This window comes from Spodoptera frugiperda, chromosome 3 (genome assembly GCF_023101765.2).
Source record: "Spodoptera frugiperda isolate SF20-4 chromosome 3, AGI-APGP_CSIRO_Sfru_2.0, whole genome shotgun sequence".
Classification (NCBI taxonomy): domain Eukaryota; kingdom Metazoa; phylum Arthropoda; class Insecta; order Lepidoptera; family Noctuidae; genus Spodoptera; species Spodoptera frugiperda.
In genome coordinates, this window is record NC_064214.1 from 4,695,462 (window position 1) to 4,723,324 (window position 27,863).

Here is a 27,863-nt window from a genome sequence, read left to right on the forward strand (position 1 = left end):
CGGCGACTCGAACTGGCCCACATTTTACAAAATTATCACCTGCTCGCTAAATTACAGTGCGATACATTTCACTCTATGGAATTTTCTACCAATCATAGTAACTGCAGTGCCTGAATGAAACATTCGGAAATACATACTATGAAGTTAGTTTTCTCATATAAATATTTCGTTTCAAGTACCTGACCAAATTTTTAAACGTTGGGCCATATTTATATTTTCTGACAAATTATTTGTATCTTTTAAAAATTCTTATTATTTTACTAGGATTGTAATACCTACAGTGAATAGTTAGGTTACCTGTTGTTACATTCAATCTATAACATACGGTGCACATAACTCGATCAATGTGGGAACTGCCATTATCTAACATTTTGATGGTTAAAGTATTTTAATTAGTTAGGACAAAATAACATGAAATACGTAATAATAATGTGGTTACAGTATTTTAGTTTGATAGGCCGTAGCTAATTAGAAGTGAATTCTGTGGTTCATTTTCCGAGTAAATTCTAATTTAATGATTTTGTAATACTTATCCTTATTTACTTGTTGTTTTACGTCGGTTTATTGTGATGCTGTGTTATCACTGCGATCGAATACACATAGTACCCGATATCGGTATTGGTACATATGGCTCTCCCACATAATGTCGTTACAAAATATTATGTCATTTTAAAATAATGTCAAGTCTATCGGTGCACTGTCATCGGTCGAGTAGACTATAACACCAGACCCGTTATGTGAGAACAGTACAGTCAGAAGGGAGGTGCCACTAAAGGTTCTAATTGACCCAGAACATAAGGAAAGTGTCCCAGAATGGTTAGCCATTTGTTAGCTTAGCAACAAGAATGTTTTTTTGTAGTATGGATTTTGTATCTTTAGTAAATCTTCTAAGTATTTCACTTTCAACACAGCTTTGAAGTGCGAATTTGATTATTTAGACTTTAGTATGTTACTCAAATCGTTTTCAATTAGAATCATCTTCAGAAGAAGCACTGTGATGGTACTCTAGTAAGGTATTAATCAGATTCACTGTCCAATTTTCACTGTCAAATAAAATATTAGACACCATTGATTAGAATGGGATACAAAGAACTTCAACTTATTGGCCGAGATTATGATTATATTGTAGACTATTAATATTAACATCGTCCACAGACATTATGACAGGCCCAAAAGAAGATGGCGGGACGAACTCGACATCTATGACAAGGATTGGCCGCAAAAAGCTTTAAACAGAGGAGTGGAAGGAGGATAGGGAGGCCTTTGCCCTGCACTGAACTTTTGAACTGGCTGAAATCATAATGAAACAATTAATATTATTATACATTATGTTAGAAACAACAACTTCAATAATTTGACACCAATATTTGATAAGGCGACCTGTATATGAATTCTAACATTAGAACTTAAGACGGGATATTTACCATGTTTATGATGAACAGTTCATTCGTGATCATGGCGCTTGCAACAGTGCCGAAATATCGGAAACTCATAGACATAAATAAACATGGTAAATATCCCGTCTTAAGTTCTAATGTTTGTGTTAGTGACCATGTCAGTTTAAAAACTTATACATAATTATATCTATACTAATATTATAAAGCTGAAGAGTTTGTTTGTTTGATTGTTTGTTTGAATGCGCTAATCTCCGGAAGTAGTGGTCCGATTTGAATAATTCTTTTTGTGTTGGATAGTCCATTTATCGAGGAATGCTATAGGCTATAAAACATCGCGCATTCAAATCGGACCAGTAGTTCTGGAGATTAGCGCGTTCAAACAAACAAACAATCAAACAAACAAACTCTTCAGCTTTATAATATTAGTATAGATATTCATAGCATCCAAGCACCAACATCACCAACATTGGTCCAAATTGTAAAATTTATCTCAGCAGTGACTCACAAATTGGCTTAACGTCGTCTTGACAGATGTAATCGTGGAATTTACGTGACAAAAGCCCCTCAACATTATTGAGAGGTGTTTACACGAGTTCTGCTGTAATGGAGCCATTACTCATGTAAGTGATGCGATCTCAAAGGATTTTGAACTTTAAATCACGTTGGAATTTGATAAAAATTCGTTCGGATGAAGGAAATGTCTGGGTGTAAGTTAATCTTTGGATGAATTGTATCTTTGAAATATTTCGAAGTTTGTTTTTTTGTGGCGGTAATTGATATTACTATTCTGTTACTAAAACTTTAAACTACACAAATTTGAATTCGGCACGAGTGGGCCGGATCGACCAGTGTGATACCACTGCTTCACTGTAAACCTATGTAAAACAACTTGCTTACCATCAGGTGTTCCGTCTGTTCGTTTACCGGCTTACCTATACCATAAAAAGTTTAGATTTGTATATGACTGATTTCATAGCAAAACATGTACATTAATACGTAGGCGCATTTTATATTTATGTAGTAATATAAAAATCCACAAGTTTGAACAACAACAATATCTCTCGATTTTCAATATGAAATCTCCTCAATAGAATGTACATAATAAAGTAGAGTTTGCCTTCAAATGCCAAAACCACCCGTGACGTCAATACTTATACAAGATTTTCCCTTATTTCCCTTTATATAATATATTTTTGTCGTAGAAAATTTTCGAGGTTTCATCCCCAAGAGTAATTGATCATTAATTATTTTTACTTTTTTCAGGGCAATCGTTGTTTAGATTTGACTATTGATTTTGTTTTTGGTTCGTTGACTTCTATTTGCCCCAAGGACTTGTTTCACTATGTCTGGATAGGCGTTATCTATTAGATAATTTGAAATTAAGAATTTAATTTGTAAGAACTAGGCGAGAGGGAGTGTCAGACTCTTACTGACTAAAAACCACCCCGTTCCTGCTCCTGCTTTTCGAACCGGAGCCCCGGTAAACCCGCTAGGTAGTCCGCAGCTCCAGATAATATATCTCCTATGTTATATGTTTTTTTTACACATTATGTACACCAAGACATATACACAGAACGCAGGAACATATGTATAAACATACATAATTATGAAAACAATTTCTTCCTTTAACGTTTCCGATACCCCGAAATCAATTGGTGAAAAATCAACAGAGTTTCTGTTCAAAGTGGATGCGTGTATCATCTCATAGCAATATCAGAGAGCGAGTACCCAGTTACCCACACATACACACCCCCCGATCATGTTCAATTACGGACTGATAATTACAATGTGAACCAAACCTACATCGACACTGCATGGGGCTCCCCAAAACCGGAGTGTTTCATTAATTAAGCGAAATTATTGGGCGAAGAGTTATAATGATGGCGTATTTTCGTAAATACGATTTTTATATTCGGTTTCTTGGTTTAAATGGGTTATGGGCTTATTAAGGACATGGTAAACTGTGTTTTTGTAAGATATGGATGTGGATATAAGGACGGATCATGGTATTGTATTAATATTTCTAATGTTTTTCTCGGTGTAGTGAAAGATGACTAAGGGCTATAGATTTTTAAAAAGGTTTCTCTACAGATCAGTCTTTTAAATTACCATCTCCAACCGACTTGCCAAGTTTGGAGATTCACACCTGATTCAATGATCAAAGTTAACTCTTGTCTTGCTTGCGATATCGAAGGTAAATAAACAAGAAAATACAAACGGCAATAAGGTAAGGCTCGTCAGCATTACAGCTCAGTTGGTAGTTGTGCAAACAGGCGCGACCCACAAACATACAGCAACGAGCTACAGCGGACCTCAGCACTCCTTGTTTGTACGATACCTCGGCCAAATCTGATCTGCTTTACTTTAGTATGGAGTATATATAGGATTGATGCCTACATTTTTCAACACAGCTTTCTATGCTACAAGAAATGTCTGCAATTACATCATTAATTATTATGTTTATTTACGTAATTGAATTTGACTAGTTTCAAACATGTTGCTCATGCCTATGAGCCCTCAGTGTGGTTTGAAACTAGTTGAGTGTCTCGTTAAAAAAGTGAATAAGCCGTTAAATATGATTCACTAGCTTCTAGTAGCGGCTTCGCCCGCGGTCCCTTGGGATAAAAATTGTCCTATGTGTTATTCCTGACCATAATCTATCTCTGTTCCAAATTTCATCCCGATCTCTTTAGCCATTTTGACGTGATTGTGTAACAAACATTTGCATTTATAATATTAGTTAGCTTTATTTTGAGTCTCGCGAAAGTTGTAATAAACAGAATTAAATAAAGGAACAAAAATACATATGATGTTATGTCGTTTTTATTCAGTATACAAAGAAATTTGTTCGAGAAGTTTTGCTGGGCAATCTCTAGTATATTTTCTACATTTTTTGTCCAAGCCGTAGTACTCTGCTTCGTAGAAACTGTCATCTATGTCATCCTCCGACATTGATGCGGATGGTCTATGAACAAAATTATATTTATTGTATTTCACATTGCTTTGGCACAGTGTAATAGATAGGATACAATTGATGATTAATGATTTAATATTTAATACTCGTATTACAATGAAATTAATTGTGTTGAATTGTTTGTACATCTAATTCAATCGACCGGAGTAAAACGGAGTAAAACCATGGCCTCACAGAAAACCGTGAACCGTTTGCGTTCTGTTTCGTTGTGTGAGTGAGGTTACCGGAGACCCCATTACCGCCTCTCCAATTTTCCCCAACAACGCCTCTGGTGTTTCGGGTGTCCATGGGCGACGGCGATTGCTTAACATCAGGTGATCTGTCTGACTTGTTTACTGGCTTATACCATTAAAAAAACAAACCTAAGTTAACTTATACGTTAGTGTAGAGCGGGGCTGGTATGTACTATGTCCGCTAGAACAATTTGTATTTTGGTTCTATTCCACCATTTTTTTACTTACGTGAGTACAAGATATATCAGATCTCCCATTAGTCCATTATGCAGAAAATGAGTGTGAGCATTCTCGCAGATGAGTTTCAGCAAGCACTCCCGGCCAGGATAACCATTTCTAAACAGGAAGTGTATAGAAAACTATATTTAATAAAGAAAAACTTACAGAATAAATACACACAGAAACAAAGCATTAGTTTCCTATTATTGTAAAAAGAAAACTTGGTTTATCTTAATTGAAAAATTACGAGCCACGAGATAAATCAAGAAATCTTTATTCATAGTAATATGAATACCTAGTATTATAATATATTTATTGTCATTTTTATATTATTTTCTTTTTAGAGATGCAATGAACTAAATTTTTAACAGCAATAGTAGCATAGGTAAACTTAAATAAAATGAAATTACGATACTAGTAAACTAACTTATATCGGCGGCTTCGCTCGCGTTAAGAGGTACTATTATTAATAAAATTTATTAAAATCCTTTTTTAGAGCACCTAAGAAAGGATTTAGCTACGTCATGCAAAGTCTCAGCCCGATAGGTTTAAAATTGACGAAGTTTCATCACAAACTTTTATCCTCTTGGGGGTAGAATTGACCAAAATCCTTTCTTAGCGGATGCCTACGTCATAAGTACCTGCGTGCCAAATTTCAGCCCGATCCGTCAAGTGATTTGGGCTGTGCGTTGATAGATCACTATGTCAATAAGTCAGTCACCTTTGAGCTAAATAAATTTTGGTATAAAATTATATTTGTTTATGTACCAAACGTGTAAGTCTACAACAATTGTAAAAGTAGATAACTTTGGACACTTTTAGTTAAAACTTAACTACAAACAATGTAAACTTCACGACTAATCCCTCAAAAGCAAGCGTATTTAAATAGTACTAGGGCAGCAACAGAATTAGTAGATAGCCGTTGTTCAGTGGTCACAACTGCAGTCATTTAGTGGCACAAAGTCTCTGCTACAGCGGCATTTAGTTCTCTGGCATTTTATGGGCTCCTGGTAGCTGTGGATTCGTTTAGCGTTGCTTTCAGCATTTTGGTAGCCATTTTGAAGAATAGCCTGACTAAATAAAATATTTGGTACGTTGTATTGTAACATTTTGTTTGGTCATTTGTATCTACCAGTCTACATGATATTATTGATTTAGTAATTACACAGAGTTTGATTCAAATAAATAAACGAACGATCGGATAAACAAACAAACACACAAACAAACAGACAGACAAATATTCTTCTACGCAAAGTACAAAAAATATGTAACAAATCGAGCGCTGAAAGCTGAAAAAGAAAATAAACTGGACGGTGCTAGCCATCAATCAGTTTGCTTTACCAATCTAATAATGTATCATTAAGCTTCGTATCCACTAGGTAACATTTGTCGCAGGGCATGTTGTACAACATATTGCTGTACGTATTCAGAGGGAACTTTATTTTAGCAAGTGTGTCTTCACATGATTTCGCTCACAACAGTCGATGGCAACAGATTACCATAGGTGATTTTGAGGGATACTAATGTTAATTTTAAATGGCATTTGTTTGTTTATAAGAGTATTCCATGTTTCATTGAAATCTTCGTATCCTTTAGGCAACATTTGATGCTCTATATGTTCAGCTATGACAACCGGCATATTGCAACATATTGGTTCCTCTCGCGACAAAATTCCGTGGAGACCTTAAGCAATATTTTGTGCAGCACGCTCCGAGCTGTCAACATTGTGTTGCCCAAAGTTGTGCAACATTTCCAAACAGCGCGTCACGTGTCGCGCGACATTTTGTTGCGTAGTGAACACGAGCCTTTAAGTTATGTGATGGATAATGATAAGTTGATTGATAGGCACTTACTTTTCCAACATGGATTCAATTAGTGTGTATATGCTGCTTCGCGTAATTACTTTTACAGGAGCTTGTATGCTGCGTTCATCCCTCTTTCTTGATATCTGTAATGATAATACATTTTCCACAATTATTATGGTTTTCTTTTGTTGTTTGTTAGTGGTGTCTTGTTGGACGTGTGGTCGTATCTTCGACTACAAAACGAAACGTTTTAAGAGATTTTCGGATGTCGAAACTATAACTATATGGCTATGAGGCTTCGATCTCAGTTTGTGAGAGATCAGAACTGATTTATCTGTTCTGTGAAAGTGACGTCAAAAATCGATCTTAATTCAAAAATTTCGGACCAAGCAAATAGTGACGCGTCATTTATTTACTTATTATATGTATAATTTTAGACTCTAAGAATAAAGCAATTAAAAAAGAATACAAACCGTTTCAATATCGCCGAGCAAAGGCTCGAAGTAGGTGGCGTTGGCGACATTGTAATAGTTGGCTTCGAAGAACCAGGCGACGCTCACGTACGACTCCGGGTGTAGAGGAATTGACACTGTTGCGAATACCTGGAAAATAATACATGCTATTAAGTCTATAGACGGATATTTTCGATTACACTAATTATGATTTTCATTATTGATTTAAAAACTCCTCCCCATATAATCCACAAACTTAATTACACTTGGGAGCAAAAAGACGGAGCAACTACCGTATTAGCTAACACATTTCTTAATAAATATTTTGTTTCTTTGCTCTCAAAAAAAAAAAGTATTTTCATGATAGAATCCTAGATTTCGACACCAGCAATTTATACTACGCTAACTCGAAATTTGGAAAAAACTTTTTTATGCCAAGTTGCTTAAAATGTGTGTTTACATACGTCATAAAAAAATTGAGACGAAATATGCAAAAATAAGAAAGTTACAAATCTTATAAAACGCTAAGTAAAGGTACTTTTTGAAATCACTCGATTTATATTACGCCAACTATTATTAGCGGAGTGTGCGCGCGGATCACTTTGGTCAAAGTCCGTGCAACACTGCACTAACTCATAGTTAGCGTAGTTTAGTGCGTTCGTGTGTATACTTGTTCGTTTGTAAAATGAACGACTTAGCGACTTTTACATAAATACTTATGTGTTAACGTATTAATTAGTTTATTAATGGTACGTTGACTATTCTTTTTGTAAGTAAGTACATGTTCTTTATAAAATATTGAAATATGCATCAGATGATTGATCATGCACTACGACGTCCCGTACTACACTACGCTAACATAAGTTAGACGTGTATAAGATGAAATTTTTTTTAATGAATTACGTTTATATACGGCTAACTTGCGCTAAATCAAAAAATAGAAATAATTAAGGAAATATAAATATGAGATATTACAATGAATAAATTAAATATTAAGCATACCAAATTTCAAAAAAGTATCTTAATTAATGTAAAAGTTATCACGTTTTACTGTAAAGTACGCTTTTTGAGTTAGCGCAGTATAAATTGCTGGTGTCGATTTGATGAGCGTGGCCAGTGTCCATACATAAACAGACGATGGTAAAGTCAAAGTCAAAAGTCAAAGCATTTATTTTTTATTGCATATCTTTTCGAGATTAATCATAAATTAGGCACTTTTCAAACGTCAAATTGAATTGTCCGTCACTCTGTCTGTCTGTCAGTGCCTAGGTGCTAGACAGACTGACGCAAAAGCAATAAAGTAATATTATAAGTAAATAATAATACTAAATAATACTCACACCCCACTGTGTGCTTGGTGGGAACAGTAAATATCTTCGCTGCCTCTTCTTTGCGACAGTTTCTTCACAAATTACACTTAACAGCACAATGCCCCTGGAATAAATAAACACGTGTTGACAATATTTATTTACTTGTTTTTCTTACACTGCCTTTCATATTATATATGACACACTTTTGTGATGCTCTACTATATGTCTAACAAATAAAGTTTTTATTATATCTAATATCAAACTAAAAAAGCTTTAAAATTTTTCGAATAATGTAAATCAAATGTCATATTGAAGTAACCTAATATGACATTCTATTTATCACACGATATTTTATTTAAAAAAAAATCACACAGCAGAAATAAAAACAAACACATACACGAAAATATAACAACCGATCAACATTTTTATACACTTTTTCGTATTTTTTTTTTCAGTTAATTTACAGAAATACAGCGAGTTGGCTGGAACTTGTCACACGACAGACTACCTTTTTGTATTTACTGAAGTAATTTGGTCTACGTCTTCACTTAATTTATGTAAACACAAAAACACGACTTGTATATAGGTACTTTACTATGACAAAATGTGAATAGTTTTGAGGTTATTGCCCTTTGAATCAATGGACCGATTTCAGATATCAAAGCACGTGGTAACAAGTCATGTAGAAAAAAACCCTGACGTAAATGTAATTTCTTGGTACGTGTTAAATAAATTTTTAACTGTTTTTGTAACAAAATATGATTGACAATAGACACATCCCAGTTTTATTTATTCATTTGCATCAGGTAACGAAGGTCCATATTTAAACAGTAATAATATACTATAACATATAAATATAAATTATAATATTAAATATAAGTTATAAATTAATTAATGATCGAAAAGACATAACTTGACAAATGAAAATAAAATTAATATTTTAATTACATTATTATAAAAGAAAATTAAAGCTTCGTTGAAATTTTATAGAACATCATAAACTTATAATTTATTACTCTATGAAATTGATTAGTCCCTTACATCTACGAAAACAATATAGAGGGTGGTATTTAAACTCCGGATATTGCAAATCGCGTTCAGCAAAATCCCATTAATATTAAAATACTTTAAACCACATTTCGCAAATCGACTTTCAATTTACAAAGATTTACTGAAGGGAATTGAAGGGTTGTCTCTTAAATAAAACTTATCGTTTCTTCAATTTATACGTAACTAGCTTTTGCCCGCGACTTCGTTCGCGTGGAATAGTGACTTCCGGCAAATTTTTGGTTTTAACCACATAGTTCCCATAGCTATAGGCTGCTGATGATGATGATGATGAGTTCCCGATCTCGCGGGATCTTTTCAAAAATGAGATGTGGAAGATATTCCAGGGAACTCTTCAAAAATCAACATAATGAGCTCTGCGTTTGATTTTAATAGATGTATACTCACTTAGGGCATTGAAAAAATAGTTTAAAAACGGACTTTAACTAAAGAAATATTATAATCTTTCCGAACTTAAGATGAAAACTAACTTAAAACTAAAGAAAGCTACGAATTACGAATTTATAACAATTAAAAAAGAAATTATATTAGAACCTATCCTTTATGCTATAATAACCAAGCTTAAACTAAATAATTTAAAAGAAACGACTTAAATCTAATCTAATTAATTTATAAATTAGACTTACAATTTTATTAAAAAAACTAACTACAGTAACTACTAATAATCGATATCAAACTAAACCTACGTTAAAAAGTTTAACCAGAAAACCAGGAAAACCCAACAAATAAACTTATTAATTGACAAATACAACGAAACCAATTTCAGAATATACGAAACAGCAGGACCACTACAGACAAATAATCACACGACTGATAATACACATTTTCTACAATAGTACCGAAGCGCTCGGCCGATACCCAACCAAATAATTGTAACAAAACCATAGCGCAATCTATTTCGATCCCAACGCCATCTATCGAGGATAAAGACAACTTGGATTATTTATTTATACTCCGTTCGGGCATTTTCTTTGTACTAAAAGTTTAATTATATTGATATAATTTTTTTCATACCTTTTTACTATTTGTTAACTTTTTTCGATGAATTAAAACAATAACATGAACCGAAGTCGTGTAACGATCGACATAGAATTATCTATACTCCGTTAGAGCGTTTTCTTTGTACTAAAAGTTGTATTATGTTATATTTTTCATTGCTTTTTACCTATTTTGTAAAAACAAATTTCCAATGAATTAAAACAATAACATGAACTGAACAATTGTAATTACACCATTGCGCGATCAACGCCATCTATCTACGGAGTATAGGAACAGCCCGACATTGTTCAATTCCGTACTATGAGTACGAAATTGAACAATAGAAAATGTCCGGAATAAATTTATATTTTATTTTATTTTATTTTATTTTATTTTATTTTATTTTATTTTATTTTATTTTATTTTATTTTATTTTATTTTATTTTATTTTATTTTATTTTATTTTATTTTATTTTATTTTATTTTTATTTTATTTTTATTTTTATTTTTATTTTTATTTTTATTTTTATTTTTATTTTTATTTTATTTTTATTTTATTTTTTGATTTTTGAAATAAAAATATATCTATGTCCTTTCTAAGGTTCTAAACTATATCTGTACCAAATTTCAACCAAATCCGTCAAATAGTTGCGGAGATTAATGGTATAAGCATAGAATGTTCGACGTGATTCTTTAATTTGACATAACTTTTTTATTTATGAACCGATTGACATGAAACAAACACTAAATGTAAATTTAAGCATCCCACAATATATTCGTGAAAACCGCATCCAACTCGGATCAGCCGTTTCTGAGATTAGCGCGCACAGACGAACAGACAAACAGACAAACAGACAAACAGACAAAAAAAAAGTTAATTACATTTTTGGGTTCGACATCGACATAACAATAACCCCTGCTATTTTTTTTATTTTTATTTTCAATGTACAGACAGCACTTTTCTACGATTTTATTATATGTATAGATTACTGGCGATTAATTAAGTGGAAAATCTTGTGATACAAGCCTTTGAGAGAACTTGCTCAATGATTCAACGGTTACATAGTTTCGAGTGATAGTTATCGGAGTATTTCTCAAGTTTGGGACACCCTGTTCAAATGTTTAATGTGGTATCGATAGGGTTGTCACTAAACTGTTTATATTGTTTAACTAACAGTTTGTGATTTAACGTGAGGACTTAGTGTACATTTTATTTGTTAATTCTTAACTATTTAAATTGTAATGATGCATGAATGTCTATGTAAGGATCATAAGTGTGGGAGAGTCATACTTTGGCACGAATGGGCCAGCTCGACTAGAGTGATACCACAGTCTGACAGAAAACAGACGTGAAACAACGCTTGCTTAGTGTTTCGTTATTTGAGTGAGGTTACCGGAGGCCCAATTACTTCCCAATCTCTTATTCCCCAATTCCCTTAAATTTTTAAATCTCAAAAAGGCCGGCTACGCACTAGTAACGACTCTGGTGTTTCGGGTGTCCGTGGGCGGCGACGATTGCTCTCCATCATATTTTTCTTACTAATTCTTAATTGTAAATTCGATGTGCTGACCGTTGTTGAAAAGTTTTGTTAGTTTAGCTACATTACAGAAAATCGGTACCAAAAATTTTAAAAAGTTTCAGGGAAGGATCGTATTTATATAAAAATTTAAACGACTTTCCTACGAAAACACGAGATTTAAGGTTAAATCAAAACAAAACAAGTCTTCAAAGATTCAAAAGAAACGTGAAACAAAAAGATTAAATCAAAGAAAAGAGAGCTACTTAATAAACCGTAATTGTATCACCAAAGATGTCCTAATTAAACAGATTGCTTTACAATCTGCTTGTCTCGTTTCAAGGACGAAAAGAAATCAGAATTAATTTAATTACTACGAACATAATTCATGAAATTCAAATTCGACTGAGGTGTATAATAATTTGGTAGGGAAATTAGAACCGAAATGTAGGTACCATGTAGGTGCGGGTGAAATATCGCATCCGATTGTTGGTTTGAAAAATTATTTCGAAAAGGGCAATTTTCCGTATCTATGTACAACTAGCTTTTGCCCACAGCTTCGGTCGCGTTGAGGAGTAATGTTATTAATGGAACTTTATCAAAATCCTTTCTTAGCGGATACCTACGTTATAACATTTGCCTGTATGCCAACATTCGTCTACTTAGTTTGGGCTGTGCGTTGATATATCACTATTTCAGTCAGTCACCTTAAACTTATATATATTTAACAAACTAAATGGAAATGTTCAAAATTCTTAACAAAACCATCTCATTAATCATTCAAACAATCTACACAGTATCACAGAATATTAAAACCATGCTTTCACATTAACAGGGCACTTTTTCATAGCAAAAAATGAGTACGAACACGCATAAAGGAGAAAAAATATATGTTCACATATTGCAACGGTGGTGTGTTACCGCAGAATCCCATTTTAACCCTTCATTTCAATAAATTGGTCGGCGCAGTGTACAACAGACTTAACTTTGATGCGGTACTACGGGCCCGTACTCTGCACATAGCAAAGGTAAATGTTTGCAAGAGAAATGCACGCGGTTGTGGCAACTTATAAAAATGAAGAGAAAATTTCTAATGCTGAAAGTCGGCGTTGTTATTATTCTGTTGTGCTGTAGGGTTGGTTTTATACAGTCATTTTTTGTTGATATGTTTTTAGTTGTAAACTTGTAATGAATTAATCAAGTTTCTTTTTGTTTAGTAAGACTTTTAACCGTAATATTGTGTTGTGGATTTGATATTTTCATGTTTTAATGTTATTGTTATTGAATTGAATGTGTGTTAAGTATATATATAATACTTTGATATATAATAACACCATATTTTCATAACCTTTTTATCTGAAGCTTTCATTTTTGGATGTTTCCACGTAAAGACCCACAAACCATGTGTAAAGTAGGCATTTCCGTGAAATGAGTATGCTCTAAAAATCTATGCCTCATGTAGACTCATTTCAGTATCAAAATACAGTGTGTGTACACTCGGAGAATGGGGTCGTAATGTGTAATGTTTTGTTAAGCGGAGGCATGTAAGTTTTAACCTCGGTTCGGCGTTGGCAAGCATCTGTGCCGTTCAGTACAGGCCAGAGCACTCGGAAAACATAACGGTTCATTAGTCAGACATCGCCGTAGGCTCTGTGTAAACATTCTAACATTTTATCTTATACAGTATTTACACTCCGTCGGCGCCGGTGCGCTCAGAATCGACGTTAAAACGAAATACTACGATGTTGCTTGCTTTAATTTTGTTCAATTTGCTTTCCCTGTTTGGGGCGGACGCGGGAAGGCAGAGGCGGTACCTCGTGTACCCAGACGGTGGCCCAGCCAGAGCACAGGTATTTCCCCCTGTCTTATTAGAACAAATCCATGTAAATTTACATAGCGTACCTGATTTAACTTAAGTAAATGATGTTTTCTTTGCACAACGGATAGGGCTTAACGAAGCAGTGTCTTTTTTGTTCGTGAATTTAAATGCAATTAAGCTTCTGTCTGCCTTTTGAAGCGTTCTATGAGAGTTTTGTTTTTAATTTATTTCTATTTCATTTGGACGTTTTGTCTATGTTATTTAATGTTCAGTTATATAATTGTAGTCTAAATATTTTATTTAAGTATTCATTGTACAAACAGTCATTATTTGTATTTTTGTAATGGAATTTCAGTATTTTCAGTCTAGGAAATCCCTGTATAATTTTAAATTAGAGATTTATCAAACATTCACTGAGCGTGGGTTACATTTAGTAAACTTTATATTTCTTAGCGAGTCTATTTTTCCTCTAAAACTCTTGGAAAAAACAAGTTCAATGAACTATTTTCAGTTGTCCAAAGATCATATAAAGATGTTAAAAATTTAGATTAACACATTAAATTAGAGCGTAAGCGCATCCAAGGAAACGACACGAAACGATTTTTTTTATACAAATCGTATGCAAAATACAACCCATATTAAAAATGTTTAACAATAACTATTTATTTTTAATACTCTTCTGCATCTTAGACATCGTGACCACTGAATCAGTAGCTTGACCCAACCTACATTAACGCAAATTGGTTCTAACTCAGTCCAACTTTCTCCAAATTCCAGTTCATCATCGGTCTCGGTGTGCCAGTTGACCTGAAGGAGCAGTCAGTCACCGTCGGTACAGTAATAAAGTTCCAATATGATTTGCCTACAAACAGTACTGAATACACAAGTAGGATCTACGGTTTCGCTGAAACAGTCTCGAGGGACATGAACGGAGAAAATCCAACAAAAGACGTTTCAAATGAAATAGATTCAGACGAGTCAAGACAAATAGATGAGACAGAAGATCTTGTAACAGAGGCACCCGAGGGAGACAACGATACGTTAGTCGATCTCACTTTTGATGATAGACGAAAGAGGTCCCTCGTTTATTCTGAGAATGCTGTCCTAATTACTGACAGCAGTACTGCTAGTAATGATCTGTCTTTAGATGAAGCTATTAGAAAACAAGAAATGATTGATCAGAACACTTTGGAAGAAGAAGAGGAGCCACAAAGAATGAATCGATGGGACTTCTACAAAGTTATCGAACGGATGGTTGAAAGGTAAATTTGAACAATACAAAACTTGTTTTTGAGCATTGACATTGTATTTCCCACTAAATTTTAAATAGGACCAAGAAGTACATCAAAGCATAAAGTTTAAATTTCAAAAACAACGACTAATCCTAAACTCTAAAGCAACAAGCTTAGCTGGCTCAGAAACAAACAAAAGAAAAAGGAAAGAAGAAGTAAAAAAATAATCCCTTAATCTGAAAAATAAAACTTAAGTCTAAATAAAGTCTTTATAAAGAGTTAACAAGAATCGCTAGGAAGGTATAATATTTTATTAAGGTTGCCCATTGAAACTTCAGGTACGGGTATTCAGGCCGGCCGTGCTTGCTTCGAACAATCTGCGAGGCTGCAGAGGTACCATTCACCCATGAAAACGGTTTGCTCGGCGAAATTGGACATATTCTATTCACGTAAGTCACTAACGTTATGAAAGGATTTTGGTACTGCCTTATTTATGAATGATATATCATTCATTCGTTTGGCAGTTGACGGGTTAAGATTGGAGCTCTTTGGTTAAGGAAAATCGTTTAATCCGACGTTGTTCGGGTATTTTTATTTGAAGGGTGTGCAAATGAGGTGGTTCCGCGTTAAGTCAGCGATTTTGTTTTTTTTTTAATCTTTCATGTTTTATGGTTTCGTATTAAGAATTTCTTTTTTTAAATGTTGTGTTTTGTATTTTCGTGTTTCGTTTGTCTTGTGTTTCTTTAATAATGAGATTAAGATAATGTTTTCCTTATTCATAGAGCTAATAATATAAAGCTGAGAAGTTTGTTTGTTTGAACGCACTAATCTGCAGGACTACTGGTCCGATTTGAATTATTATTTTTGTGTTTTGTAGCGCATTTATCGAGGAAGGCTATAGGCTATAAACATTACTCTAAGACCAATAGAATCCAAGCAGAGCGGGTGAAATCGCGCGGAAGTAGCTATTATGAATAAATAGTACCTCTTGTCTAGTCAGACCACTAACATTTCCACTTACATGCATGAAAATTATCTCTCTCATAATCTTTTTGTCTCTTTCAGCCCATCGACAACGAAGGACACACTCTCCCATCACACAGACAATGAGTATCATGCAGCGGAGAGACTAGGCAGAGAGGCAGGAGTAAATTGTGAGGATCTCTTCCCGGAATGTGAGGGATCCATACTAGAAACCTTTACGCAAATAGGAGAGGACACATTGCATAGATTTGGGTTCTTGTAGTGATATATGTAGAACTGTTTGGAAATGTAGAAAGATGGTGTAGGATATTTTTTTAGATAGACTTGAAGGTTTTTGATGCTGATATTTTTATGGCCAACCAATATTTTATTGCAACTGTTTTTATATTTTCTTATATTTTTTTGTGTATACTTAGTAAGTGAATACTTTATAGCAAATCAAATTATTTAGACAAGAAGCCATTACTACTGATTGACATTAACATCTTCCATGTATCTTTGACTTTTTTATTTATTGTTTGCTGAAGTTTATTTTGTGTTCTTAACTTACTTTCGGCCTATTGCAAAATAGTATCCCTAAAATGTAGATACAGATGAGTTATTTAAACCAGTCATTAGTCAAATCTATGGCAAAGGCAACTTTCCAAAAATAAATGTAGATTATGATAGCACTTATAAAATTAATCAAATATAATTGTGTATTGTACGCGATACTTCCAAATGTCGACAAATTATATTCTTGACAGTTGAAATATCGCTTTCATATAGTATTATAGATAGTGTTTAATTTATTTTCAAAATAAAATTTAGAGAAAATTGTGTTTTATTTCGCTACAATAAAGTTACTTCTTTGTTTAAAACAAACGTTTGTATGAATTGTATCATTATTTTCAGTAATAATTAAGTAGTTCTTATTGTTATTAACTTTTAATTTTTAAATTTAGTATTAAAATCCATATTATTTTCTGTACCAGTACTAATGAAAATTAATTGACAAAATAAAATGTTCATACGCGTCTTACTTGTGAACGACTGCGCCCAATTTTTTTGTATATGATAAAATATTTAGTAGAAAATTAATAGCGAATGTGTTTCAAACTTTTGATAATTATCTCTTCATTACCTCGTATTTAACCTATTGTCATTATGCACCATTATTAAAACACGTAACAAAAAAAAAAAACATTCTATTTTTAGATCACAAACTTAGATGGAAATGATGAAAAAATAGAATACAAGATAATAGACCCTATTATAAACCACTCAGAGTTCACTTTTGCGACCAATGTAAGCGTGGGATGAGATAGAGATAATGCATTCTATTTTGTAGATGATTCATGAGCTGTTTCCGAAAACAGCATAAAAGCACACCCTGTATATACCAGTGTTCTTTTATGAGCATGAATACGGTTATATTTTTGTTCCGCGACCAAAAAGTTTAATGTGAATAGGTTACGTTAAAATTGAGAATAGGGGTGATGACGGGTATGAAAATTAAACATCTCATTAGGCTGTCAGTTAGGTAATGAAAAATAATTAGACACGTTGCTTTTTTGTCATATAAGATAACAATACTTACATAAAACGAATCAAAGTTTAAGAGTGGGAGCAAATACGTCATTTCTATGTATAAAATGTACCTAGAAATGACGTCACGCGATATTTCAAATCAAAATTCATTAGAGATTAAAATGAAAATTAGTCATCTATCCTATTGTAAAATACATCATTAAAAGCGACTTCGGAATGACGCCTGGTAGCATGGTTTAGCAATAATACGTTATGTTCTTTGCGCTCCTAGTGCGATGAGGTTAAACTTATTTGACTGTGAAGGTACTAGATATGTAGCTTTATTTTTTTTACAATTTTAGAAATAAAACTTTAAGTAAAAATATGTAAATTATGTATACAAGAATAAAGGACAGCTTTATCACACAGGTTGATTTCTTTAAGCCCACCTGTGGTAGAATTTTAATATTTTTCAAGTTCAGCCAGCAGTGGAACTCGTCCCTTCTTAATCGTGTAACTAAGACAAGTTTCAATACTATAAAATAATCAATTAAAAACTATTTTAAATGTAAAAAATGTTTTATTTACAAACTCGCGTAGGCGTTTTCGTAGCGCTCCGCGTGCTTAGTCCCTGCGTAGCTAATTAACGTAGCGCTACGCGTACGTAGCCGATTCGATATTATGTATGTAGGTATGTGTGTATATTAAGTATATCATTATTATAGTAGTTGTGCACTAAAATACACATTAATTTTTAATCATGTTTATCAGTTCATGCTTAAAATAAAATCTTAGGTAATTCATATTAAATATTAAATATCAGTGAAAACGAGTTTCATAAACACAAATCAAATCTTAACCGCCTTCTTTGTAATATTACAATGCTTTTTAGGCCGCACACTATGTAACATACTACTCGTATTATTATTTCTTTTGTAGTGTGATTATTAACATAAGATTATTATGAATCAAAATGCATTAAAAAATACAGTCTTTATTTCCTATCACGCTTGGTCGTGTAGTTTCGTGAATACATCTATGAAGGACAGTGAACAGCCGTGGTATAGCTTGGAGCAGTCTTCGTGGTTCTCGCCGTCAGTATACGCCTTGATGTACGGATACGTGTCGTCGTTTTCCGTCAGGCTGTGGATGCCGTCGTTTTTAGGACTGAAAATTTAAATAAAATGGATTAGAATTCAAGTTTTTAAACTGATATCGGTCGGTCACAAGTTATAATGGTCATTAGTAGTTTTAAGTTCTAATGATATTACAATTTAATTAAATAACGGGTTTCTTATGGAAAATGGTTGAGAGTTGTACTAGTTTCGAGTCACAACGGGACTCTCATACATGAGGAGCGTGTCTCGACGCGGTGACGTCACGCCTCCGACTGGTAGGGTTTTTTTTTACTATTTTATTTAAGAACATTTTATTGTAATAAAAGCCGCCGTCGTCGCTTAGTATGTCTCATGATAGTTACTTTATCTTAATTAACATTTGTTTTTTTTATTTTTTCTCCTAGTAAAGATTTAGACATAGCTGGTTAACATAAATCGTGTAACTTCTTTTGTAACCTATGATTTACAAATAAAGTTGATTGAATTTGGTTTTGGAATTGAACTCTTAACACGTGGTCACACAATTACTGCACCAATTCATCTACATTCCAACTTGTTACAAGATTTGTCCAATCTGGTGACTCGAATTCGACGTAAGTAGTAGCGCAAAGAGTGGTCGTACCACATCGAGTGTGTGCTCATCTAATCGTCAAGTTCAAACTGCTAATGGTGCCTGGTCGGTTGAACTTGTCAACGCGTGACATAATGTCACTTTGAAGGGAATGCGGCACTGAACCGGTCATTGACCCGCGCCCTTCAGAATGTGGTGAAATAGTAAAGATCGTGACTGTGTTAGTGGTATGCGTATATAACCTCTTTTGTTCCACAAAGTAATACATAGAGGTGGTTTTTATAAGTCATAAGTCTCGAATCGTGAGGCAGCTCTTTAAAGAAAACCCATCATAATTCTTTACTAAAACCAATTCCACTTTTTTTTTCGTTTTTTTAAATAAAAGGTTCTACACTAGGATTTAGTTCTGTGTTGTGGGTTTAGACACCCAGACCCGAAACAACAATTTGTGGATCACACAAAAAGTTTTTCCGTGTGGGAATTGAACCCAGCCACCGTACCAACCGTTTAGTCATAAGTCATAATTGGAACCGGGACCTATTGGTTAGCAGAACCAACGAGGCAATTTTTAGCTTGTTTTATTACAAATTTCTTTGAATGTCAATTAATAATATAATTTAAGTAACAAAGTGTGTACTTACTTTAATACGAAAGTTGCCATTTCATGCAAGAGATCCTCTTCATCATCAGAGTGTAAGGGTTCGGCTCCAAGTTGACACAACGTTTGCAGGACACAGGACTTGCCATTGTGACCAAACCTGGAATAATAGAGCAATGAAAAAATAGAATTAAATATAATACAGTTTTAGGGTGTCTCATGTTATCCAGGGCTCATTTTTGAGGTTTGGTTAAATATATTATGTATAAATCTTTTCAAAATTCACAGTTAGCTCGTTTACTAACACAAATACCTATCACATTCTAGCATATAGCAAAAATCGTCTTCGTATTGTCGTCACCGTACCGTCGCCAATACACTTATTTGTATGGAACCATTGCCTAAACTCAACAAATAAAACAAAAACATGCATCTAGTTTATTCAGTTATCCGATTCACACGCACTACCGACTAGAACATTAAAATATACCCACGACCAAAATAAATATAGGCGTTGTTTATTAAAACAGGGCCGCGCCAGTAAACAGTAATAAATAACAAATTTTGACATTCACAAAATTGCTATTGACGAAAGCAATTTTTGTGAAAATTGCTTCCGAAAGCAACCAAGTGTCGGTGTGAAATAAATCATGGTTTCCATATCTTGGCCTGCGTATCGGATATCCGTGAATAAACAGGCACACGATGCGTGACGTCATCAACGTCTTGATTTACTTTGTATCTTATTTTCCAAGTACGGAGTTATTTTGTTTTTCGATAATTCTTACAAACAATGTTTCGGTAAAGGAGTTTTAAACGAGATTTCAGTTTGAGGGTGCATTTCCACCAAAGATGTGCTATGTAGCTATGCTACGAAGATTTATAATACCTAAAATGTGAAACTATGTGACCGTTTCCATTGATACTGAACTATGTAGCTGTGATAGTAAGATGCGCTGCTTGAGTAATTTATCCTTAACCACGCATCTTTTCATAAAAAATACATAGCTTATCTTAATCCGTTTCCAAAAGTGCCAAAGCTATGTGTACCAATGAATATGATTGGTGGAAGCCAAACGCATCCACAGCAACGTAGCATAACACATTTCTGGTGGAAAAGCAGTCTTAAGGTTTTAAGGTTGGTTAAGTAAACATCATGATGACGAGAGAACTCAAGATTCAGATTTCTTCTTTCTCTTAAGATAGATCTTTACGTCTTTTTTCAAGTTAATGTAATAAATAGTTGTCAAGTCATTGACCGCAAATCAGGTTAGAGTATAACACAGTTAAGTTTGTTCTAGTAATCTAGAATTGTGGAGCACCAATAGCTACTAGCTTTGTCATCGAAAAATATGGGGCTATTGATGATGATGACTAGGATCAATTATTGAGGTCACAAGGTGAAAAATATGGTGTAATTTTATTATAATTTTCGTGAGACATACTAAATTAGATTGTGTTTTATTTATACTAAATAATAAATTGAGTAGCAGCGCGATAGTCGCCACATCGTGTATCGCGGATTGCTGCTCATGAATATGAGTCTCTAGCATGGCTTGAAACTAGTCGAGTTCCTCGTCAAACAGTTACGTGGGTAAACCGATAACATATCAATTAATTTAGTACGGTATAGATTAATAGTTTCCATATAATATTTATTAAACATAGGTATAGAATAAAGTAAAATATATAAACAAACAAATTAATAGTGGTTACTAATGTTATTATTATTTTTTATTTTGATAAATGAAGCAAATCATGAACAAATGGACAGTCATCCTAACTTAGGCATTTTGAATTATGTATATTTGACGTCAATATTTCTATTAGTACCTAGTACAATGAATCGCAAAATTTTATGATTATTGTTGAACTTATGTAATTTTTTCGCTGAAATGCAATCTCTATTTCGCGAGCCCTTTCTTTATATTAAAAGTATTGTAATGCAAATTTTACGATTTTGCTATAATACATATTTAATCAAATAACAGAGTAACTGATATACCAATTAAAAGTGTTGAAAGCTTTTTTTAGCAATTGCACACATATCGGTACCTTTGTTTGTAACTGTACCGCAGAGACATTTTCAGGTGATAAGTAGGCAAAAATTTGCATGATTTGACAAGGTGATAAATGTCAATATAGATTTTGTTTACGATATCCGTATTCACTTAACTATAACAGTAAAACAAAAAAGGGAACTAATTTCGATGAATACTTGTAATAATAACAACTTGAATAAAATAAAATGATTTTAATTTGTAGTTGACCTTTACAACTCCATTAGTGCAATATACATTCAATGCGAATTGTAAATTAGGCCAGGTAATGTAGCAAAATATGTTTCCAATTCTGTATCGAAAGTTAAATATCATTGTTTTATACTCCATATCAATATCAACAGAACATTGCTTGCTGATTGCTGAAAAAAGAGGCCTCTTCTCGCACGGAGAAGGTTTGAGCAATAGTCACCACGCTTGCACAATGGGGCTTGGCGATTTCAAACTTATAATTAGAAATTATCAGTGGTGTTTAAATAGTCATAGAACGTAGACGTAACTCGGAAAAAGTTTCATTGATACTTGTCGTCGGTAGGTTTTGAACCCGGACCCTCGTGCATGAGAAGCACCACCACGACATCTTGTACTTAAGCCCTTTGTGAAAAAAAAGACCTAATTTTAAGTACACAATGTGTTATTTTATGACGTAAAAACAGGTTTATTTTAGTTCCGGCTCTAACTAAACATTACCTTATGAGACAGTTGTAAGTCATTGATATAATAAGAATCCTTTTATCTTACAAATTAGCATACAAAAGGTCCTAATGCCAATCTGCGTCGTGACCTAATGACGTCAGAATTCATTAGTACAAATCTGAGTACAGTAACTCGAGCGAGTGCTAATTCTTCTAACAAATTGAACGAGGCATAAGTAGTGCGATTAGCGGCGTGCCAAACGAATTAGGATTCACACTCGCTTCACTATTGAAATCACTTTAAAGAGCCGTGATTGGTGACAACTGGATTAAGGTTCGGTCGCCATTTTGGATTTAAGTTGTGAATGCGATTATTGGAAAGAGTGGAAAGAGAGACTCTTCTAAGTAACTGTATAGTTACTTTTGTACTGTGATTTTCAATTACTGAATTCTTCAACTTATTAAATTGGAAACCTATACTTTATACCTCTCGCCTCACCTAAGGCGAAAGAAGTCATACGATAACTTTCCCCCTCAAAAAAAGAAAAGAGTAGGAACGGGATGATTTTTACTCAATAAGAGTGCGACACTCCCCTTCACCTCGTTCAAAGCGGGAGAAGTTATTGGATGATTTCCCCCTTCAAAGAAAAAAAAAGATGGAATGGACCCAAAACTATAATTTTTCTGCATTCTTAAAGATTTCCATAAAAATAATCTGTAGGTAGATGCGTCTTACAACTATCTAAAACATCCTCATAAAAAAGTCTTCTCAAACAGTTTATGGTTTTCGAAATTAATAATTAATTTTACTAAACATCGCTGAAATATGTGAACAATACAGAAAACTAACCTCATATCGTTTTATCCTATGTTCACATATATGGGTTTAATAATGTTGAACTGCCGCGGTTAACCACACCCTTACACAAACAATTTAACAGAGGATTTAACGAGAGAATTAGTTCTATGCAGTATTATATTATTAGTTTTATTATAAACAGTATGGAAATGTGCCCGGTACCTATATGGCAATAGGCTCACCACCTATTACATGGGACTTACAACATAAATTGTGAAAAGTGGGTGTACATTGTACAGTGGCATTACGTGCCATAATGTACACCTCTGCCTACCCCTTCGGGGATAAAGGGCGTGACGATATAAAATCGATTACGATATACGATATTTACGATAAAAAAATATAAACAATATCTGTACAGATTTGTTATATAAAAGGGGATTAGGTTTCCGCGTCAAAAAAGGAGATAGGTCGCTTTTTGGTATGAAAACTTTGTGTGTTCTGTCTATATTTGGGTGCCTTTCGACCGGAGATGTGCTGTGGATGCGTTTGGTTTCCACCAATCATTTAATGGTGCATATAGCCTAGCACTGGTGGAAACGGACTCAGCTAAGCTATGCGTTTCAGTGCAATACTCACAATTACTTTAAAAAAAGTACTGCTATATAGTATCTGACCAAGTATATCTACTAAAAATCTTGATGGCAATCAAAATGCCACAACTTTTATCTTACAAACAGCAAAGCAACCCTTCTCTACCTTACAAGCAAATAACAGTGAACCGCCACTTAATTTCTATAAAGGTTAAACAAACAACTTAAGTACTTAAAGATAACCTTTACATTGTTATCTTTTATCACTAAATTGAAGTAAGGGCGTAGTATACATGTTGTCGGTAACTCCTAACTATTCGCTAACCACAGGTGACTAAAACACGTTAAGTAGCAATTAACTTGGAAATTAACTATGTAAGTATTTTACTCGCAGGTACTAGGCTTGCAGAAACTGTGAAGAACTACATTGCAATAAAGAATATTATTATTGGAGAATGGAACACCGAGGTTGAATTTGAAATTTAAAAATTCGACAGGTGTGTTTTAAAATTTTACATAGAGATATAGTTTAGGAAACAGAGAATAAAAGTTTCCTAAGTAAATAAAAATTCTCTAACCAGGCGTGGTGATTGACCGGCTCAAATAAACCAACCAATCAGAACGTCGAAAGCGCTCTCATTTCGATTAGTTTAAAAGTAAAACAAACTCATACTAAGGGTAGACGCACTTATTCACTTACACATTTATCATAACAGCCCTCCAAACTATAAAAGCAAACCTATGCACAGTTACTTGATAGTAATTTCACTTACCCATCCAACACAGCTTCGACATGTTTATAGAAGTGATACAGCTTCGCATCATCCTGATAATCCCCACTCCTGTCGTGCTTTATCCCCGCTTCTCTCTTCTTTCTAGCTGAGCCAACATACCCAGTGTTGGCGACTAATATGTCTAAGGGTATCTGCGTTCTATTCCAGGGTAGTTGAAAATTCGCTTGAAATGCATAGTTCACGTTTATGTGTTTCGCTGCGCTAGGAAAACCGAAACCAGCGTTGAACTGCGAACAAAAAAAAAGGTTTATGTTAATATTTGGTTCCTGATCCTCTTCTTGTTTTTGGTGTTTAGTTAGTTTAACCTCAGAAAAAAAATATTTAAAATATTTTCAGTCAAATTTTTTGGGATGCATAACTGACTGTAGGTTTGGGTAGTCAAAAACATAATAGTAGTCAAATACATCAATAAAAGTTGGCTTTATGGTGGTGTATAAAATTGGTAAACGTAAGTAAATTATCTTATGTAAAATTGCTCAAAACTAACTGCCAACTTTCAATAACCGATCTTAATCTTTGGATCGATCTTAAGTTTTGACAGAAACTATTCAGTTTCTGTTCAGTTCTATAGAACTAATTTCAAAAATCGATTTTAATCTATAGATTTTGGATTGAGATCGGTTATTGAAATCGACTGTAAGTGCATTAGTTACCGTATTGCATTAGAGATGCACTCAGTAACTTTATTTCACTTCATAGCCTTCGTTTCACCACCAGCGAGGGATCTATTTTTTATACGGGACCACATGATTGAATTATGCTGCTATATTTCGTTGTAAAGGGAACCCTTAACTGAGTTAGCTAGCCCCTTTGCGATAGAAGTGAGCTTTCTCTCTCACTGACTTAAAAATGATCACATTTTTCTAAATAAAATGTACGTATCTATTATAGTTATGTTTAGTATCTATTTTAACTAGGCACTGTATTATTATAAAAGTGGATAATAGATTTGTAAAATTAAATGTCTAAAATAGGATAGAAGTCATATATATAGATAAATTTTAGCTGTCTGTATACCAAATTATACCAAAATCCGTTCAGTATTTTCACTGTGATTGACAGATAAACAGCCATTACAAACAAACTTTAGCATTTATAGTGTGTTGGATAGATAGAATAAACAATTCTACTATAGTAAAATTTAATTTTGACACGTCATACAGAAGTGATATAAAGTTTTGCCAGCTATTAACTATAAGTTTGTATTAAACCTTAATTGAAGTAATATTTTACGAGATTTGTCACCCAAATACTACGAACTAAATCTACAATTGTATTTTCGATAAAAATCTTGCATACTCGACAGTCGAATTAATGGTCAAATTATTAGGTTTCAATTAGTCGATAAGAAGATAGGTAATAGCTAGTAGATCAATGGATTCTCTGAAGCTTTACTTTATCGCAGTAAGCCTAAAGGCCATTATAATGGAAATCACTAAACTGGAAAATTCTTAGGTTTTAGATAAGAATGAGTTACTAACTTGTAATAGGATATTGATAGGCTTAGACTGAAAACATTGATTTTATTGAATTTGATAATAGGGATGATGACGGGGTATGAAAATTAAAAATCTATGTTGTTCATCAGTTAGTAATGAGAAAAATATTTATTTTGTCATTATGTCGTATTTTTTTATTTTGTCATATATGATAACAATACTTAGATAAAACGAAAATCAAAGTTTAGGAGTGGATGCAAATACGTAATTTCTACGTATAAAACGCACCTAGAAATGACGTCACACGTTATTTCAAATCAAATTATCTTCACAAGTATTTGCTTACATAAGAAAATAAAAAGAATGTGTCCAATGTTTTCAAATAATCTACAAGACGGACATTATAATAAAATTTAGTCATCTACCCTGTTGATAATAGTGTATTAAGTCCTCAATTTTTTTACTAGACTACTCATTATTTTATTTCATCGCAATAAAGCTAGTAGGCGTAGACATTGAAATTGGTTAAATATAGTTCTTTTTACGAAAACTCACTTACCTGTAGTAGCGTACTATTGGGCCACAATAAAACTTGTCTCGTACTTCTATGTAGTATCCCATCCGATAGTTCCATCTCTTTCCCACTTACAGGAATTATAAGTAGGTCGGATGCAACAGCGAGTGTCAAAAGAAGTTCTTTATAAAACATGATGTTTACACGGCGCGTGCGCGTAGAGTGACGTGAGTTGCCGAAATTTAAGCGACCCACTACGTTAAGTGATGGTAATCTTTTTGGATAACCAATAGAAATTGGTGACATTTTCGATCATTTTTAACCGACGATAGAAAAGAGGGTTCTGTGTTTTAGCCTATTTGGTGTTGGTGTGAGTCTAAATATATTTTTGGATGATTGCTTAAGAAGGGGATATGTCAGTGTAAATATTATAATGTCTTGAAAAGTAAAGAAAATGCAATGTCTTTTTCGGGAATTTGGGATTGGGAATTTGAGGATTTTAGAATTCGCTCACACTACGCAAGCGTTGTTTCATATCGGTATTCTGTGAGGCCTTGATATCCTCGTGTCGACCGGCACATTCGTGCCGAAGCATTGGCTCTCCCACATTTTAAAAAGGTTACCAAAGTACCTTATAATTGAGTAACTACGTAATTTTGTTTATTTTATAGATAGGCTAATAAAGCTATCACCAGATCAGTTATAAGACGTCCACTGTAGAACATAGGTCTCACCTAATAAATTGGAGATTTAAATAGCGTATCTATAATGTAAATCGAAGAGCGAATTACAGAAAATAAATATTAGATATAACTGTACTTTGATTCCATCTCAGTGAGATAACATGCTTTTCCCCAGCAGTGGGGGTAGCTTCAATGATGATTATGATGACGATGATATAGTTACATCTGGCTACGCGATCCTTAGCAAATTATAAAATAGACTGATTAAATTTAAACAGCATAGGAAAACGAAAAAGAAAATTAGATTATCTAAAATCTTTTTTCATACGAAAGTATTTGACAATTGGGGTGAGTAGTCTGCAGAACAACGGTTATGAGACAAGATGTTTTAATTCAACTGATATGACGGATCAGGATGACATTTGGAACAGGGATAAATTATGGTAATGGAATAACCCATAAGACACTTTTTATCTGCCTCGTTGATCGAGTGGTCGTAAGTGCGACTGTCGGGCAAGGGATCTCGGGCTGGGCTATTTTCGGTTTTTCAAAAATTTCTCAG

General features: G+C 33.7%; 3 protein-coding genes across 3 annotated transcripts; 1 reads left to right on the forward strand and 2 right to left on the reverse strand.

The window, feature by feature from the left end:
- Nucleotides 1-4,202: 4,202 nt before the first annotated feature.
- Nucleotides 4,203-8,942, reverse strand: LOC118274375 (uncharacterized). The gene is made up of 6 exons (XM_035591844.2): nt 8,788-8,942; nt 8,421-8,514; nt 7,102-7,230; nt 6,677-6,771; nt 4,833-4,940; nt 4,203-4,362 (listed from the first exon to the last, which is right to left on the reverse strand). The coding sequence occupies exons 1-6, from the start codon at nt 8,811-8,813 to the stop codon at nt 4,221-4,223; spliced, it is 594 nt and encodes a 197-aa protein (XP_035447737.2). The 5' UTR covers nt 8,814-8,942; the 3' UTR covers nt 4,203-4,220.
- A 4,567-nt stretch (nt 8,943-13,509) lies between these two features.
- Nucleotides 13,510-17,044, forward strand: LOC118274026 (uncharacterized). The gene is made up of 4 exons (XM_035591362.2): nt 13,510-13,803; nt 14,550-15,034; nt 15,343-15,453; nt 16,070-17,044. The coding sequence occupies exons 1-4, from the start codon at nt 13,696-13,698 to the stop codon at nt 16,248-16,250; spliced, it is 885 nt and encodes a 294-aa protein (XP_035447255.2). The 5' UTR covers nt 13,510-13,695; the 3' UTR covers nt 16,251-17,044.
- A 1,013-nt stretch (nt 17,045-18,057) lies between these two features.
- On the reverse strand, nt 18,058-26,853 carry LOC118274032 (uncharacterized). Its single transcript, XM_050705414.1, has 4 exons — nt 26,664-26,853; nt 24,645-24,892; nt 19,828-19,944; nt 18,058-18,664 (listed from the first exon to the last, which is right to left on the reverse strand). Exons 1-4 carry the CDS (start codon nt 26,811-26,813, stop codon nt 18,502-18,504), a joined length of 678 nt encoding a protein of 225 aa, XP_050561371.1. The 5' UTR covers nt 26,814-26,853; the 3' UTR covers nt 18,058-18,501.
- Nucleotides 26,854-27,863: the final 1,010 nt, after the last annotated feature.